Below are 19,481 nucleotides of genomic sequence, written 5' to 3'. Positions count from 1 at the left end.
TCCCTATAATATGGCATTTTCAAGAGAGTGGATGTTATAGTATTACCAAATATGTTCAAAGAGTCAAGGTGAAATTACAGAACCGTCAAAAGAAAGACAAGAGTTGTGAGGAGTTTTCAATAGAAAGATGAGTAGAAACTGGGTCTTGGAGGCATTAAACTTAATTAGATTTTATCTATCCCACTGAGATATTCTGTCCAAGTTTGAGTTTATTGAGGAAGCTGTGTCAAGACAAGATGCATATCGAGTGAGACAAAAGGGAGCAGAATTGAAGGAAGTGGATGAATGCAATATTGAGTCATCAGCATATGAGTACATTTGATCATCTGTGGAGAAGAAATGAATGAAAAAAAAGGAGAAAAAATATAGGGGACAGGACAGAACCTTAAGGGACACTACTGTTGATGGAGTAAAGGGGAGAGGCTGAGCCATCAACAACCACAGAGATAGATCGCCCAGAGAGGAAGCTAGATCTAAAGGAGCAAAGTAAGAGAGGGAAGCCAAAAGAGGAGAGATCAGAAATGAGACCCCAATGACACACCGATGTCAAAGGTTTGGATATGTCATGGGCAATTACGCATTACTACCAAAAATCTTTCATGGATGATGACCAGGAATTTGTAAGAATATCATCAGTGGATCTCGCCTCATGGAAGCCAAACTAGTGATCTGAGAGAAGACTGTGTTTTATGAGTTGGGGAGGGATTCAAAGACTTTGGAAATGGCAGATGTCAAAGCAATAGGACGATAGTTTGAGGGGTCAGAATGGTCACCCTTCTTAGAGATGAGAGGAATCCATCCATGCTTCCAAGGAGAAGGAAAAATCTAGGTTTTTAAACTTCCCACTTGTGATCTTTCTTCTCATGGCAAGGTATATAAGTACCAAAAATCAGCCATCTCTTTAGTACTACTACTACTACTACTACCACTATGTTTCTAAGACGTTCTATCCCTTTATCATCAGACTTCATTTCACTTAGAGCCTGAACATCCAGGTTTCTTTCCTCAAACATAATACAGATGAAAACTGGGAAAATATATGCATAATAGTCATACAGATGAAAACTGGAAAAATAAAACATTTTTTGATACAGTACTCGTGACTCCCCTTGCCCTTACCACCAATAAAGGATCTTCGGATTCCTCCTGGCCTAGCTACTTCCATGATGAGACTCAAATTTAGTTGTGCAGCTGGCTGTATGGAGGCAATTACAACTGCTAACCCTAATTCCAAACTGCAGAAAGATTATGACAGTCTCTTTTGTAAGACTGCTACAAAGTGGATGATTGGGTAAGTGGGAAAGGGAGAATGGATAGCAGATAATGAACTCAAAACAACATAAATGACCATTTACAGCAGTGGAAACTTGAAATGGTTGAAATATTAATGTTTTCAACACACATAATCTAAAATATCTAACATCATGCACAAAAAAATGGTAGGAAAAGGTTGTGGCATTAAGTTTCAGGATAGATGTTTAAGCATTCTCATCATTCATATAATCTAATGAAACTATATAATTTTCAAATTCCAATCTGCACAAAATAGATAGAAATTCCCAAATTTTTTAATAGAACAGCATGGATATACAGTACAAAAGAAAATTTACAAGGCTAATGCAAGGTTATTATCATGAAATATAAATTATAAAACTAACACTGCATTATCTAAAACTATACCACTCACCATAATTCTGGGATATTTCAACAGTGATTCTTGAATGCTTTACAAAGGTGTTGTTAAAGAAATTACATGCTATTTCAGCATCTTCTCCATTTTCGTATCCTATGAAACCAAAACGTCGAAACACTCCATTCTTGTATTTAAGTTTCACATCCGTTATGCTACCTTTCTTGCTAAATATCTTCCTAATTTCATCTTCAGAAATCTGAAATAAAAGAATCATAAAAATACATATTTTTTAATAATACTTTGGTGCTGTCTCACGCGTTTGAGAGGTAGCGCAAGGAAGCAGATGAAAGAATGGCCCAACCCACCCACATACACAAGTATATACATAAACGCCAACACATGCACATATACATACCTATATATTTCAACACATACAAACATACACATACACAGACATATACATATATACACATGTACATATTTCATATTCCTGGGGATAGGGGAGGAAGAATACTTGCCACGCATTCCTAACGTGTCATAGAAGGCGACTAAAGGGGACAGGAGCGGGGGGGCTGGAAATCCTCTCCTCCTTGTATTTTAACTTTCTTAAAGGGGAAACAGAAGAAGTCACGAGGGGAGTGCTCATCCTCCTTGAAGGCTCAGATTGGGGTGTCTAAATGTGTGTGGATGTAACCAAGATGAGAAAAAAGGAGAGATAAGTAGTATGTTTGAGGAAAGGAACCTGGATGTTTTGGCTCTGAGTGAAACGTAGCTCAAGGGTAAAGGGGAAGAGTGGTTTGGGAATGTCTTGGGAGTAAAGTCAGGGGCTAGTGAGAGGACAAGAACAAGGGAAGGAGTAGCACTACTTCTGAAACAGGAGTGGTGGGAGTATGTGATAGAGTGTAAGAAAGTAAACTCTAGATTGATATGGGTAAAACTGAAAGTGGGTGGAGAGAGATGGGTGATTATTGGTGCATATGCACCTGGGCATGAGGAGAAAGATGATGAGAGGCAAGTGTTTTGGGACCAGCTGAGTGAGCGTGTTAGTAGTTTTGATGCACGAGACCAGGTTATAGTGATGGGTGATTTGAATGCAAAGGTAAGTAATGTGCCAGTTGAGGGAATAATTGGTGTACATGGGGTGTTTAGTGTTGTAAATGGAAATGGTGAAGAGCTTGTAGATTTATGTGATGAAAAAGGACTGGTAATTGGGAATACCTGGTTTAAAAAGAGAGATATACATAAATATACATATGTAAGTAGGAGAGATGGCCAAAGAGCATTATTGGATTACGTGTTAATTGATAGGCGTACGAGAGACTTTTGGATGTTAATGAGCTGAGAGGTGCAACTGGAGGGATGTCTGATCATTATCTTGTGGAGGCGAAGGTGAAGATTTGTAGAGGTTTTCAGAAAAGAAGAGAGAATGTTGGGGTGAAAAGTGGTGAGAGTAAGTGAGCTTGGGAAGGAGACTTCTGTGAGGAAGTACCAGGAGACACTGAGTACAGAATGGAAAAAGGTGAAAACAAATGACATAAGGGGAGTGGGGGAGGTATGGGATGTATTTAGGGAAGTAGTGATGGCTTGCGCAAAAGATGCTTGAGGCATGAGAAGTGTGGGAGGTGGGCAGATTAGAAAGGGTAGTGAGTGGTGAGATGAAGAAGTAAGATTATTAGTGAAGAAAAGAGAGAGGCATTCCAACGATTTTTGCAGGGAAAAAATGCAAATGACTGGGAGATGTATAAAAGAAAGAGGTAGGAGGTCAAGAGAAAGGTGCAAGGGTTCACGTGAAAAAGGGAACAAATGGGAACTTCAGTGAAGAGGGCTAGTGGGGAGCTGACAAAAAGTAGTGGTGATGTGAGAAAGAGACTGAGTGAGTATTTTGAAGGTCTGTTGAATGTGTTTGATGATAGAGTGGCAGATATAGGGAGTTTTGGTCAAGGTGGTGTGCGAAGTGAGAGGGTTAGGGAGAATGATTTGGTAAACAGAGAAGAGGTAGTAAAAGCTTTGCGGAAGATGAAAGCCGGCAAGGCAGCGGGTTTGGATGATATTGCAGTGGAATTTATAATAAAGGGGGTGACTGTATTGTTGACTGGTTGGTAATGTTATTTAATGTATGTATGTCTCTAACGCTACTCCCGTGTTAGTGAGGTAGCGCAAGGAAACAGACGAAAGAATGTCCCAACCCACCCACATACACATGTATATACATACACATCCATACACGCAAATATACATACCTATACATCTCAACGTATACATATACATACACACACAAAGACACATGCATATATACACATGTGCATAATTCATACTGTCTGGCCTTATTCATTCCCATTGCCACCCCGCCAAACATGAAATAACAACCCCCTTCCCCTTCATGTGCACGAGGTGGCGATAGGAAAAAAACAAAGGCCACATTCATTCACACTCAGTCTCTAGCTGTCATATAATAATGCACCGAAACCACAGCTGCCTTTCCACATCCAGGCCCCACAAAACTTTCCATGGTTTACCCCAGACGCTTCACATGCCCTGCTTCAATCCATTGACAGCACATCGACCCCAGTATACCACATCGTTCCAATTCACTCTATTCCTTGCATGCCTTTCACCCTCCTGCATCTTCAGGCCCCGATCACTCAAAATATTTTTCACTCCATCTTTCCACTTCTAATTTGGTCTCCCACTTCTCCTCATTCCCTCCACCTCTGACACTTATATCCTCTTGGTCAATCTTTCCTCACTCATTCTCTCCATGTGACCAAACCATTTCAAAACACCCTCTTCTGCTCTCTTAACCACTCTTTTTATTACCACACATCTCTCTTACCCTATTATTACTTATTCGATCAAACCACCTCACATCATATATTGTCCTCAAACATCTAATTTCCAGCACATCCACCCTCCTCCACACAACTCTATCCATAGCTCACGCCTCGCAACCATACAACATTGTTGGAACCACTATTCCTTCAAATATACCCATTTTTGCTTTCCGAGATAATGTTCTCGACTTCCACACATTCTTCAAGGCTCCTAGAACTTTCGCCCCTCCCCAACCCTATGATTAACTTCTGCTTCCATGGTTCCATCTGCTGCCAAATCCACTCCTAGATATCTAAAACACTTCACTTCCTCCAGTTTTTCTCCATTCAAACTTACCTCCCAATTAACTTGACCCTCAACCCTACTGTACCTAATAACCTTACTCTTATTCACATTTACTCTCAGCTTTCTTCTTTCACACACGCAATCACCAGCTTCTGCAGTTTCTGACATGAATCAGCCACCAGCGTTGTATCATCAGCAAACAACAACTGACTCACTTCTCAAGCTCTCTCATCCACAACAAACTCCATACTTGCCCCTCTTTCCAAAACTTGAATTCATCTCCTTAACAACCCCATCCATAAACAAATTAAACAACCATGGAGACATCACACACCCCTGCCACAAACCTACATTCACTGAGAACCAATCACTTTCCTCTCTTTCTACACATACAAATGCCTTACATCCTTGATAAAAACTTTTCACTGCTTCTAACAACTTGCCTCCCACACCATATATTCTTAAAACCTTCCACAGAGCATCTCTATCAACTCTATCATATGCCTTCTCCAGATCCATAAATGCTACATACAAATCCATTTTCTATAAGGGGAAACAGAAACAGAAGAAGGAGTCACGTGAGGAGTGCTCATCCTCCTCGAAGGCTCACATTGGGGTGTCTAAATGTGTGTGGATGTAACCAAGATGAGAAAAAAGGAGAGATAGGTAGTATGTTTGAGGAAAGGAACCTGGATGTTTTGGCTCTGAGTGAAACGAAGCTCAAGGGTAAAGGGGAAGAGTGGTTTGGGAATGTCTGGGAGTAAAGTCAGGGGTTAGTGAGAGGACAAGAGCAAGGGAAGGAGTAGCACTACTCCTGAATCAGGAGTTGTGGGAGTATGTGATAGAGTGTAAGAAACTAAATTCTAGATTGATATGGGTAACACTGAAAGTTGATGGAGAGAGATGGGTGATTATTGGTGCATATGCACCTGAGCATGAGAAGAAAGATCATGAGAGGCAAGTGTTTTGGGACCAGCTGAATGAGTGTGTTAGTGGTTTTGATGCACAAGACCGGGTTATAGTGATGGGTGATTTGAATGCAAAGGTGAGTAATGTGGCAGTTGAGGGAATAATTGGTATACATGAAGTGTTCAGTGTTGTAAATGGAAATGGTGAAGAGCTTGTAGATTTATGTGCTGAAAAAGGACTGGTGATTGGGAATACCAGGTTTAAAAAGCGAGATATATATAAGTATACATATGTAAGTAGGAGAGATGGCCAGAGAGCGTTATTGGATTACGTGTTAATTGATAGACGCACGAAAGAGAGACTTTTGGATGTTAATGTGCTGAGAGGTGCAACTGGAGGGATGTCTGATCATTATCTTGTGGAGGCGAAGGTGAAGATTTGTGGGGGTTTTCAGAAAAGAAGAGAGAATGTTGGAGTGAAGAGAGTGGTGAGAGTAAGTGAACTTGGGAAGGAGACTTGTGTGAGGATGTACCAGGAGAGACTGAGTACAGAATGGAAAAAGGTGAGAACAAAGGAGGTAAGGGGAGTGGGGGAGGAATGGGATGTATTTAGGGAAGCAGTGATGGATTGCGCAAAAGATGCTTGTGGCATGAGAAGTGTGGGAGGTGGGTTGATTAGAAAGGGTAGTGAGTGGTGGGATGAAGAAGTAAGATTATTAGTGAAAGAGAAGAGAGAGGCATTTGGACGATTTTTGTGGGGAAAAAATGCAAATGAGTGGGAGAGGTATAAAAGAAAGAGGCAGGAGGTCAAGAGAAAGGTGCAAGAGGTGAAAAAGAGGGCAAATGAGAGTTGGGGTGAGAGAGTATCATTAAATTTTAGGGAGAATAAAAAGATGTTTTGGAAGGAGGTAAATAAAGTGCGTAAGACAAGGGAGCAAATGGGAACTTCAGTGAAGGGGGCTAATGGGGAGATGATAACAAGTAGTGGTGATGTGAGAAGATGGAGTGAGTATTTTGAAGGTTTGTTGAATGTGTTTGATGATAGAGTGGCAGATATAGGGTGTTTTAGTCGAGATGGTGTGCAAAGTGAGAGGGTTAGGGAGAATGATTTGGTAAATAGAGAAGAGGTAGTAAAAGCTTTACGGATGATGAAAGCCGGCAAGGCAGCAGTTTTGGATGGTATTGCAGAGGAATTTATTAAAAAAGGGGGTGACTGTATTGTTGACTGGTTGGTAAGGTTATTTAATGTATGTATGATTCATGGTGAGGTGCCTGAGGATTGGCGGAATGCTTGCATAGTGCCATTGTATAAAGGCAAAGGGGATAAGAGTGAGTGCTCAAATTATAGAGGTATAAGTTTGTTGAGTATTCCTGGTAAATTACATGGGAGGGTATTGATTGAGAGGGTGAAGGCATGTACAGAGCATCAGATAGGGGAAGAGCAGTGTGGTTTCAGAAGTGGTAGAGGATGTGTGGATCAGGTGTTTGCTTTGAACAATGTATGCGAGAAATACATAGAAAATATATATTTATTTATTCATTATTTTGCTTTGTTGCTGTCTCCCGCATTTGCAAGGGAGCACAAGGAAACAGACGAAAGAAATGGCCCAACCCACCCCCATACACATGTATATACATACACATCCACACACGCAAAATATACATAACTATACATCTCAATGTACACATATATATACACACACAGACACATACATATATACCCATGCACACAATTCACACTGTCTGCCTTTATTCATTCCCATCGCCACCTCGCCACACATGGAATACCATCCCCCTACCCCCTCATGTGTGCGAGGTAGCGCTAGGAAAAGACAACAAAGGCCCCATTCGTTCACACTCCGTCTCTAGCTGTCATGCAATAATGCCCGAAACCACAGCTCCCTTTCCACATCCAGGGCCCAAACAACTTTCCATGGTTTACCCCAGACGCCTCACATGCCCTGATTCAATCCACTGACAGCACGTCAACCCCGGTGTACCACATTGATCCAATTCACTCTATTCCTTGCCCGCCTTTCACCCTCCTGCATGTTCAGGCCCCGATCACTCAAAATCTTTTTCACTCCATCTTTCCACCTCCAATTTGGTCTCCCACTTCTCCTCGCTCCGTCCACCTCCAACACATATATCCTCTTGGTCAATCTTTCCTCACTCATTCTCTCCATGTGCCCAAACCATTTCAAAACGCCATCTTCTGCTCTCTCAACCACGCTCTTTTTATTTCCCCACATCTCTCTTACCCTTACATTACTTACTCGATCAAACCACCTCACACCACACATTGTCCTCAAACATCTCATTTCCAGCACATCCACCCTCCTGGGCACAACTCTATCCATAGCCCACGCCTCGCAACCATACAACATTGTTGGAACCACTATTCCTTCAAACATACCCATTTTTGCTTTCCAAGATAATGTTCTCGACTTCCACACATTCTTCAAGGCTCCCAGGATTTTCGCCCCCTCCCCCACCCTATGATTCACTTCCGCTTCCATGGTTCCATCTGCTGCCAGATCCACTCCCAGATATCTAAAACACTTTACTTCCTCCAGTTTTTCTCTATTCAAACTTACCTCCCAAATGACTTGACCCTCAACCCTACTGTACCTAATAACCTTGCTCTTATTCACATTTACTCTTAACTTTCTTCTTTCACACACTTTACCAAACTCAGTCACCAGCTTCTGCAGTTTCCCACATGAATCAGCAACCAGCGCTGTATCATCAGCAAACAACAACTGACTCACTTCCCAAGCTCTCTCATCCACAACAGACTTCATACTTGCCCCTCTTTCCAAAACTCTTGCATTCACCTCCCTAACAACCCCATCCATAAACAAATTAAACAACCATGGAGACATCACACACCCCTGCCGCAAACCTACATTCAATGAGCACCAATCACTTTCCTCTCTTCCTACACGTACACATGCCTTACATCCTCGATAAAAACTTTTCACTGCTTCTAACAACTTGCCTCCCACACCATATATTCTTAATACCTTCCACAGAGCATCTCTATCAACTCTATCATATGCCTTCTCCAGATCCATAAATGCTACATACAAATCCATTTGCTTTTCTAAGTATTTCTCACATACATTCTTCAAAGCAAACACCTGATCCACACATCCTCTACCACTTCTGAAACCACACTGCTCTTCCCCATCTGATGCTCTGTACATGCCTTCACCCTCTCAATCAATACCCTCCCATATAATTTACCAGGAATACTCTACAAACTTATACCTGTGTAATTTGAGCACTCACTCTTATCCCCTTTGCCTTTTAACAATGGCACTATGCAAGCATTCCGCCAATCCTCAGGCACCTCACCATGAGTCATACATACATTAAATAACCTTACCAACTAGTCAACAATACAGTCACCCCCTTTTTTAATAGATTCCACTGCAATACCATCCAAACCTGCTGCCTTGCCGGCTTTCATCTTTTGCAAAGCTTTTACTACCTCTTCTCTGTTTACCAAATCATTTTCCCTAACCCTCTCACTTTGCACACCTCTCACTTTGCACACCACCTCGACCAAAACACCCTATATCTGCCACTCTATCATCAAACACATTCAACAAACCTTCAAAATACTCACTCCATCTCCTTCTCACATCACCACTACTTGTTATCACCTCCCCATTAGCGCCCTTCACTGAAGTTCCCATTTGTATGTCTTACGCACTTTATTTATCTCCTTCCAGAACATCTTTTTATTCTCCCTAAAATTTAATGATACTATCTCACCCCAACTCTCATTTGTATTTTAACTTTCTAAAAAATGGGAAACAGAAGGAGTCACGCGGGGAGTGCTCATCCTCCTCGTAGACTCAGATTGGGGTGCCTAAATGTGTATGGATGTAACCAAGATGTGAAAAAAGGAGAGATAGGTAGTATGTTTGAGAAAAGGAACCCGGATGTTTTGGCTCTGAGTGAAACGAAGCTCAAGGGTAAAGGGGAAGAGTGGTTTGGGAATGTCTTGGGAGTAAAGTCAGGGGTTAGTGAGAGGACAAGAGCAAGGGAAGGAGTAGCAGTACTCCTGAAACAGGAGTTGTGGGAGTATGTGATAAAATGTAAGAAAGTATATTCTCGATTAATATGGGTAAAACTGAAAGTTGAGGGAGAGAGATGGGTGATTATTGGTGCATATGCACCTGGGCATGAGAAGAAAAATCATGAGATGCAAGTGTTTTGGGACCAGCTGAATGAGTGTGTTAGTGGTTTTGATGCACAAGACCGGGTTATAGTGATGGGTGATTTGAATACAAAGGTGAGTAATGTGGCAGTTGAGGGAACAATTGGTATACATGGGGTGTTCAGTGTTGTAAATGGAAATGGTGAAGAGCTTGTAGATTTATGTGCTGAAAAAGGACTGGTGATTGGGAATACCTGGTTTAAAAAGCGAGATATACATAAGAATACGTATGTAAGTAGGAGAGATGGCCAGGGAGCGTTATTGGATTACGTGTTAATTGACAGGCGCGCGAAAGAGAGACATTTGGATGTTAATGTGCTGAGAGGTGCAACTGGAGGGATGTCTGATCATTATCTTGTGGAGGCGAAGGTGAAGATTTGTATGGGTTTTCAGAAAAGAAGAGTGAATGTTGGGGTGAAGAGGGTGGTGAGAGTAAGTGAGCTTGGGAAGGAGACTTGTGTGAGGAAGTACCAGGAGGGAATGAGTACAGAATGGAAAAAGGTGAGAACAATGGAAGTAAGGGGAGTGGGGGAGGAATGGGATATATTTAGGGAATCAGTGATGGATTGCGCAAAAGATGCTTGTAGCATGAGAAGCGTGGGAGGTGGGTTGATTAGAAAGGGTAGTGAGTGGTGGGATGAAGAAGTAAGATTATTAGTGAAAGAGAAGAGAGAGGCATTTGGACGATTTTTGCAGGGAAAAATGCAATTGAGTGGGAGATGTATAAAAGAAAGAGACAGGAGGTCAAGAGAAAGGTGCAAGAGGTGAAAATATATATATATATATATATATATATATATATATATATATATATATATATATATATATATATATATATATCCCTGGGGATAGGGGAGAAAGAATACTTCCCACGTATTCCCTGCGTGTCGTAAAAGGCGACTAAAAGGGGAGGGAGCGGGGGGCTGGAAATCTTCCCCTCTCGTTTTTTTTTTTTAATTTTCCAAAACAAGGAACAGAGAAGGGGGCCAAGTGAGGATATTCCCTCCAAGGCCCAGTCCTCTGTTCTTAACGCTACCTCGCTAAAGCGGGAAATGGCGAATAGTTTGAAAGAAAGAAAGAAAATATATATATATATATATATATATATATATGGCAGATATAGGGTGTTTTGGTCGAGGTGGTGTGCAAAGTGAGAGGGTTAGGGAAAATGATTTGGTAAACAGAGAAGAGGTAGTAAAAGCTTTGCGGAAGATGAAAGCCGGCAAGGCAGCAGGTTTGGATGGTATTGCAGTGGAATTTATTAAAAAGGGGGGTGACTGTATTGTTGACTGGTTGGTAAGGTTATTTAATGTATGTATGACTCATGGTGAGGTGCCTGAGGATTGGCGGAATGCGTGCATAGTGCCATTGTACAAAGGCAAAGGGGATAAGAGTGAGTGCTCAAATTACAGAGGTATAAGTTTGTTGAGTATTCCTGGTAAATTATATGGGAGGGTATTGATTGAGAGGGTGAAGGCATGTACAGAGCATCAGATTGGGGAAGAGCAGTGCGGTTTCAGAAGTGGTAGAGGATGTGTGGATCAGGTGTTTGCTTTGAAGAATGTATGTGAGAAATACTTAGAAAAGCAAATGGATTTGTATGTAGCATTTATGGATCTGGAGAAGGCATATGATAGAGTTGATAGAGATGCTCTGTGGAAGGTATTAAGAATATATGGTGTGGGAGGCAAGTTGTTAGAAGCAGTGAAAAGTTTTTATCGAGGATGTAAGGCATGTGTACGTGTAGGAAGAGAGGAAAGTGATTGGTTCTCAGTGAATGTAGGTTTGCGGCAGGGGTGTGTGATGTCTCCATGGTTGTTTAATTTGTTTATGGATGGGGTTGTTAGGGAGGTAAATGCAAGAGTCCTGGAAAGAGGGGCAAGTATGAAGTCTGTTGGGGATGAGAGAGCTTGGGAAGTGAGTCAGTTGTTGTTCGCTGATGATACAGTGCTGGTGGCTGATTCATGTGAGAAACTGCAGAAGCTGGTGACTGAGTTTGGTAAAGTGTGTGGAAGAAGAAAGTTAAGAGTAAATGTGAATAAGAGCAAGGTTATTAGGTACAGTAGGGGTGAGGGTCAAGTCAATTGGGAGGTGAGTTTGAATGGAGAAAAACTGGAGGGAGTGAAGTGTTTTAGATATCTGGGAGTGGATCTGTCAGCGGATGGAACCATGGAAGCGGAAGTGGATCATAGGGTGGGGGAGGGGGCGAAAATTTTGGGAGCCTTGAAAAATGTGTGGAAGTCGAGAACATTATCTCGGAAAGCAAAAATGGGTATGTTTGAAGGAATAGTGGTTCCAACAATGTTGTATGGTTGCGAGGCGTGGGCTATGGATAGAGATGTGCGCAGGAGGATGGATGTGCTGGAAATGAGATGTTTGAGGACAATGTGTGGTGTGAGGTGGTTTGAGCGAGTGAGTAACGTAAGGGTAAGAGAGATGTGTGGAAATAAAAAGAGCGTGGTTGAGAGAGCAGAAGAGGGTGTTTTGAAATGGTTTGGGCACATGGAGAGAATGAGTGAGGAAAGATTGACCAAGAGGATATATGTGTCGGAGGTGGAGGGAACGAGGAGAAGAGGGAGACCAAATTGGAGGTGGAAAGATGGAGTGAAAAAGATTTTGTGTGATCGGGGCCTGAACATGCAGGAGGGTGAAAGGAGGGCAAGGAATAGAGTGAATTGGAGCGATGTGGTATACAGGGGTTGACGTGCTGTCAGTGGATTGAATCAAGGCATGTGAAGCGTCTGGGGTAAACCATGGAAAGCTGTGTAGGTATGTATATTTGCGTGTGTGGACGTATGTACATGTGTATGGGGGGGGGTTGGGCCATTTCTTTCGTCTGTTTCCTTGCGCTACCTCGCAAACGCGGGAGACAGCGACAAAGTATAAAAAAAAAAAAAAAAATATATATATATATATATTTAATTTGTTTATGGATGGGGTTGTAAGGGAGGTAAATGCAAGAGTCCTGGAAAGAGGGGCAAGTATGAAGTCTGTTGGGGATGAGAGAGCTTGGGAAGTGAGTCAGTTGTTGTTCGCTGATGATACAGCGCTGGTGGCTGATTCATGTGAGAAACTGCAGACGCGGGAGACAGCGACAAAGTATAAATAAAAAAAAAAAAAAAAAATATATATACATATATATATTTTTTTTTATTTATTATACTTTGTCGCTGTCTCCCGCGTTTGCGAGGTAGCGCAAGGAAACAGACGAAAGAAATGGCCCAACCCCCCCCTATACACATGTATATACATACGTCCACACACGCAAATATACATACCTACACAGCTTTCCATGGTTTACCCCAGACGCTTCACATGCCCTGCTTCAATCCACTGACAGCAAGTCAACCCCGGTATACCACATCGCTCCAATTCACTCTATTCCTTGCCCTCCTTTCACCCTCCTGTATGCTCAGGCCCCGATCACACAAAATCTTTTTCACTCCATCTTTCCACCTCCAATTTGGTCTCCCTCTTCTCCTTGTTCCCTCCACCTCCGACACATATATCCTCTTGGTCAATCTTTCCTCACTCATCCTCTCCATGTGCCCAAACCACTTCAAAACACCCTCTTCTGCTCTCTCAACCATGCTCTTTTTATTTCCACACATCTCTCTTACCCTTACGTTACTCACTCGATCAAACCACCTCACACCACACATTGTCCTCAAACATCTCATTTCCAGCACATCCATCCTCCTGTGCACAACTCTATCCATAGCCCACGCCTCGCAACCATACAACATTGTTGGAACCACTATTCCTTCAAACATACCCATTTTTGCTTTCCGAGATAATGTTCTCGACTTCCACACATTCTTCAAGGCCCCCAGGATTTTCGCCCCCTCCCCCACCCTATGATCCACTTCCGCTTCCATGGTTCCATCCGCTGCCAGATCCACTCCCAGATATCTAAAACACTTCACTTCCTCCAGTTTTTCTCCATTCAAACTCACCTCCCAATTGACTTGACCCTCAACCCTACTGTACCTAATAACCTTGCTCTTATTCACATTTACTCTCAACTTTCTTCTTCCACACACTTTTCCAAACTCAGTCACCAGCTTCTGCAGTTTCTCACATGAATCAGCCATCAGCGCTGTATCATCAGCGAACAACAACTGACTCACTTCCCAAGCTCTCTCATCCCCAACAGACTTCATACTTGCCCCTCTTTCCAAAACTCTTGTATTTACCACCCTAACAACCCCATCCATAAACAAATTAAACAACCATGGAGACATCACACACCCCTGCCGCAAACCTACATTCACTGAGAACCAATCACTTTCCTCTCTTCCTACACGTACACATGCCTTACATCCTCGATAAAAACTTTTCACTGCTTCTAACAACTTTCCTCCCACACCATATATTCTTAATACCTTCCACAGAGCATCTCTATCAACTCTATCATATGCCTTCTCCAGATCCATAAATGCTACATACAAATCCATTTGCTTTTCTAAGTATTTCTCACATACATTCTTCAAAGCAAACACCTGATCCACACATCCTCTACCACTTCAGAAACCACACTGCTCTTCCCCAATCTGATGCTCTGTACATGCCTTCACCCTCTCAATCAATACCCTCCCATATAATTTACCAGGAATACTCAACAAACTTATACCTCTGTAATTTGAGCACTCACTCTTATCCCCTTTGCCTTTGTACAATGGCACTATGCACGCATTCCGCCAATCCTCAGGCACCTCACCATGAGTCATACATACATTAAATAACCTTACCAACCAGTCAACAATACAGTCACCCCCTTTTTTTAATAAATTCCACTGCAATACCATCCAAACCTGCTGCCTTGCCGGCTTTCATCTTCCGCAAAGCTTTCACTACCTCTTCTCTGTTTACCAAATCATTTTCCCTAACCCTCTCACTTTGCACACCACCTCGACCAAAACACCCTATATCTGCCACTCTATCATCAAACACATTCAACAAACCTTCAAAATACTCACTCCATCTCCTTCTCACATCACCACTACTTGTTATCACCTCCCCACTTGCGCCCTTCACCGAAGTTCCCATTTGCTCCCTTGTCTTACGCACTTTATTTACCTCCTTCCAGAACATCTTTTTATTCTCCCTAAAATTTAATGATACTCTCTCACCCCAACTCTCATTTGCCCTTTTTTTCACCTCTTGCACCTTTCTCTTGACCTCCTGTCTCTTTCTTTTATACATCTCCCACTCAATTGCATTTTCTCCCTGCAAAAATCGTCCAAATGCCTCTCTCTTCTCTTTCACTAATACTCTTACTTCTTCATCCCACCACTCACTACCCTTTCTAATCAACCCACCTCCCACTCTTCTCATGCCACAAGCATCTTTTGCGCAATCCATCACTGATTCCCTAAATACATATATATATATATATATATATATATATATATATATATATATATATATATATAGGGTGTTTTGGTCGAGTAGGTGTGCAAAGTGGCAAAGTGAGAGGGTTAGGGAAAATGATTTGTTAAACATAGAAGAGGTAGTAAAAGCTTTGCGGAAGATGAAAGCCAGCAAGGCAGCAGGTTTGGCGGTATTGCAGTGGAATTTATTAAAAAAGGGGGTGACTGTAATGTTGACTGGTTGGTAAGGTTATTTAATGTATGTATGATTCATGGTGAGGTGCCTGAGGATTGGCGGAATGCTTGCATAGTGCCATTGTACAAAGGCAAAGGGGATAAGAGTGAGTGCTCAAGTGTATGAGTGAAATACTTAGAAAAGTAAATGGATTTGTATGTAGCATTTATGGATCTGGAGAAGGCATATGACAGAGTTGATAGACATGCTCTGTATAAGGTATTAAGAATATATGTTGTGGGAGGCAAGTTGTTAGAAGAAGTGAAAAGTTTTTATCGAGGATGTAAGGCATGTGTACGTGTAGGAAGAGAGGAAAATGATTGGCTCTCAGTGAATATAGGTTTGCGGCAGGGGTGTGTTATGTCTCCATGGGTTTTAATTTCTTTATGGATGGGGTTGTTAGGGAGGTGAATGCAAGAGTTTTGGAAAGCGGGGCAAGTATGAAGTCTGTTGTGGATGAGAGAGCTTGGGAAGTGAGTCAGTTGTTGTTCGCTGATGACACAGCGCTGTTGGCTGATTCGTGTGAGAAACTGCAGAAGCTGGTGACTGAGTTTGGTAAAGTGTGTGAAAGAAGAAAGTTGAGAGTAAATGTAAATAAGAGCAAGGTTATTAGGTACAGTAGGGTTGAAGGTCAAGTTAATTGGGAGGTAAGTTTGAATGGAGAAAAGTTGGAGAAAGTGAAGTGTTCTAGATATCTCTGAGTAGATTTGGCAGTGGATGGAACCATGGAAGCAGAGGTTAATCATATGGTGGGGGAGGGGGCGCAAATTCTGGAAGCCTTGAAGAATGTGTGGAACTCGAGAATATTATCTCAGAAAGCAAAAATGGGTATGTTTGGAGTAATAGTGGTTCCAACAATGTCGTATGGTTGTGAGGCGTGGGGTATGGATACGGTTGTGCGCAGGAGGGTGGATGTGCTGGAAATGAGATGTTTGAGGACAATATGTGGTGTGACGTGGTTTGATCGAGTAAGTAATAATAGGGTAAGAGAGATGTGTGGTAATAAAAAGAGTGTGGTTGAGAGAGCAGAAGAGGGTGTTTTGAAATGGTTTGGTCACATGGAGAGAATGAGTGAGGAAAAATTGACCAACAGGATATATGTGTCAGAGGTGGAGGGAATGAGGAGTGGGAGACCAAATTGGAGGTGGAAAGATGGAGTGAAAAAGATTTTGAGTGATCAGGGCCTGAACATGTAGGAAGGTGAAAGGCGTGCAAGGAATAAAGTGAATTGGAACGATGTGGTATACCGGGGTCGACATGATGTCAATGGATTGAAGCAGGGCATGTGAAGCGTCTGGGGTAAACCATGGAAAGCTGTGTAGGTATGTATATTTGCGTGTGTGGACGTATGTATATACATGTGTATGGGGGTGGGTGCATTTTTTCCCTGCAAAAATCGTCCAAATGCCTCTCTCTTCTCTTTCACTAATAATCCTACTTCTTCATCCCACCACTTATATATATATATATATATATATATATATATATATATATATATATATATATATATATAAATTTTTTTCGTACATATCTATCATTTCCCACATTAGCAAAGTAGCATTAAGAACAGAGGACTGACACTTAAAGAGGAAATATCCTCACTTGATCCCCTCTCTCTGTTCCTTCTTATGGAAAATTAAAATTGAGAGGGGAGGATTTCCAGTCACCTTCTATGACACGCAGGGAATATAAGGGAGGTATTCTTTCTACTCTATCCCCAGCGCAGATTTCTATCTATTTGCATCTCTGATACCTAACTCCTCCAGGAACTCTCTCAAGGAAAGTCTCCATAACTGGTGAATTCTAGTGCCTTTACTAAGCCTATAGCACCTTGCTCTTAACAGACCACTGGCAGAGAGGAACATAGGTGCAGTTTTCCAGAGGCTCCTACTTAATGTTCCTACTGACTACTGCTACCTAATGTCTACCTCATGCTCCTAGTTAATGTTCAAACATACTACTTCTACTTTATGTTCCTACCTGCTCTTTCTACCAAATGTGTCTACCTAATGTTTTTACCTACTGCTTTTATCAATTGCTTCTTTCATTTTGCCAAAAGGCAGGGCTAGCGCATAGTGCTCATTGCTGGTATGTCAGCCCCAATATATCCTAACCTGAGCTTGGTACCCATCTTATCAACAAGTCTTTAAGGGTGGATGAATAACTGGTTTAAATGTGGACTGACTGCTATAACCAGGATTTGAACCTATGCACTTGACCCTGGGTAGCCCATGAATGCGTCACAGTCAGGAATGCTAAGAACTACACCGAGGTCCACATATTATTTGATAATCCTATTTTTCGTTTTTCTAATGACATTCTTTTATTCAAAATAGAAACCTTTATTTCAAATGAAAACATCCAATTTTCAGAGACCAGGACATGCAAAATTGTTACAAAAACATACACAAAAATGCAATACACTGGTTATATAATCAAAAACCTTTTTAGCTGACTGAATATTCTAGAGTATTACAAGTGTATTTCACCCACTCTATAGCAGCCCTCTTGATTTTTCGGTAGCACTCGGTGTCATCTGTAGTTTATGGATAGCAAATATGGATCAACAATGTTCAGTAAGTCACATATCTAATTGTGGCCAAATTCATATTATTTTTCTTAACCTCATTTTCAAATCATTATCCCTTACTTGCTTTGGAAGATTCTTGATGATGACACGGGACATGTTAATTGCAGTCCAAAACCTTAGTTTTTATGGTGCGAGATAATGAACTACTGCAGCTTCGGTTCTACCCTATATAAGACGAGACACTATAAATCATTGCAGCTCTGCAATCTTATCTCCTTGAAGAGTGCCAAACACTGATTGACAGTCTTGCCTGGTGTGAAACACTGATCGAATGCAGTTCCACAATTTGGTTTTGTTATTGTGTGGTGTGAAACACTGAACTATTTCAACTCCACAGACTTGTTTCGATGTGTTATCGTGTCAGACATTGAACTATTGTAGTTCCACAGTCTTGTCTGGTTGTTGTATGGTGTCAGACATTGAACTATTGTAGTTCCACAGTCTTGTATGGTGCAAGACAGTGAGGTATTGCAGGTGCAAAGTTTTGTTGAGGTATTGTATGGTGTCAAACACTGAACTATTGTAGTTTCACAACAATGCCGACCACGTTGGTACTATTTTGTTTACTATCCTATCATTCGGAAAAGAATTAAACATAGCGTATTTACAGCATCGTTTTTGTTACATAAACATATCTAAGTCAGTAATTCATATAAAAGTTTGTAGAGTTTACATTAGGAGCTATCAATGTCTTTTCATATATCTTTAGAAGACTGAGAGAATGGTGTAATCATTCGTTACACAAATATGTATAGCGATACCACAACTTAAGAACAACACACACAGAAAAAAATAGAATGATTTTACGTACATATGACCGATGAATACACCAAAGATTGAAAAGTTGATGGATTATTTTTGAATGCGAAAAAAAAGAAACCGTGCATAGATACATCAGCAATACTTCAGAGGTTACATCGTGATTCTTTTTGTTATATTATCGTAGCAAGTAAATTGTAATACTTATATTAAATTACTAAACAATGTAAATATGACTGATTATCCAGACACCGAATAAAGTTCGCATGGGATCCAAACAAAAATGATCGTAAGTTTCTGGTAGAATATTATGAATTTCCCTTTTTATGTGCAGTTGATGCGTTAATTCAATTATATAAATCTATGTTTAAGTACGATGCATATATAGGTGAAATTTATGTGCGCAATACTACCAATGAAAATAGGAATAAATATCGAAACTGAAATCGTATATGAAATTATGGAGTCATCGAAAAGAAGTTGTAATTCTCATAATAAGTATGATGCTTGCAATATATTGATCTTATATGTACACCTATAACAGACGGGATAGAATGCGTAAATTGTGCTGAACATTGATGGTTATTGATCGTGGCGTACCCCTTTACGCTTCTGCGTACTCAGGTGTTTTTCTTG

At 41.2% G+C, this 19,481-nt stretch overlaps 3 protein-coding genes across 9 annotated transcripts in view; 2 read left to right on the top strand and 1 right to left on the bottom strand.

The window, feature by feature from the left end:
• The window catches only part of LOC139745909 (probable RNA-binding protein 19), a 190,914-nt gene extending 172,247 nt beyond the window's left edge, over window positions 1–18,667 (bottom strand). The window contains exons 1-2 of the mRNA XM_071656577.1: window positions 18,147–18,667; window positions 1,688–1,889 (exon numbers count right to left, since the gene is read on the bottom strand). Coding sequence (XP_071512678.1) covers window positions 1,688–1,889; window positions 18,147–18,182 — 238 coding nt within the window. The 5' untranslated portion in view covers window positions 18,183–18,667. The remainder of the gene's footprint in view (window positions 1–1,687; window positions 1,890–18,146) is intronic.
• LOC139745908 (uncharacterized) overlaps window positions 1–19,481 on the top strand; it is a 254,640-nt gene that overhangs the window by 93,973 nt on the left and 141,186 nt on the right. The gene's annotated exons all lie outside the window — the stretch shown is intronic.
• The window catches only part of LOC139745996 (heterogeneous nuclear ribonucleoprotein 27C-like), a 114,669-nt gene continuing 113,706 nt past the window's right edge, over window positions 18,519–19,481 (top strand). For all 7 annotated transcript variants that reach the window (XM_071656765.1, XM_071656768.1, XM_071656763.1 and 4 more), the window contains exon 1: window positions 18,519–18,578. In XM_071656765.1, the coding sequence (XP_071512866.1) occupies window positions 18,534–18,578 (45 nt within the window). In that variant the 5' untranslated portion in view covers window positions 18,519–18,533. The remainder of the gene's footprint in view (window positions 18,579–19,481) is intronic.

This window comes from Panulirus ornatus, chromosome 63 (genome assembly GCF_036320965.1).
Source record: "Panulirus ornatus isolate Po-2019 chromosome 63, ASM3632096v1, whole genome shotgun sequence".
NCBI classification, from domain to species: domain Eukaryota; kingdom Metazoa; phylum Arthropoda; class Malacostraca; order Decapoda; family Palinuridae; genus Panulirus; species Panulirus ornatus.
The sequence above is the reverse complement of the archived record's forward strand: the minus strand, read 5'-3'. Positions and strand labels throughout refer to the sequence as shown.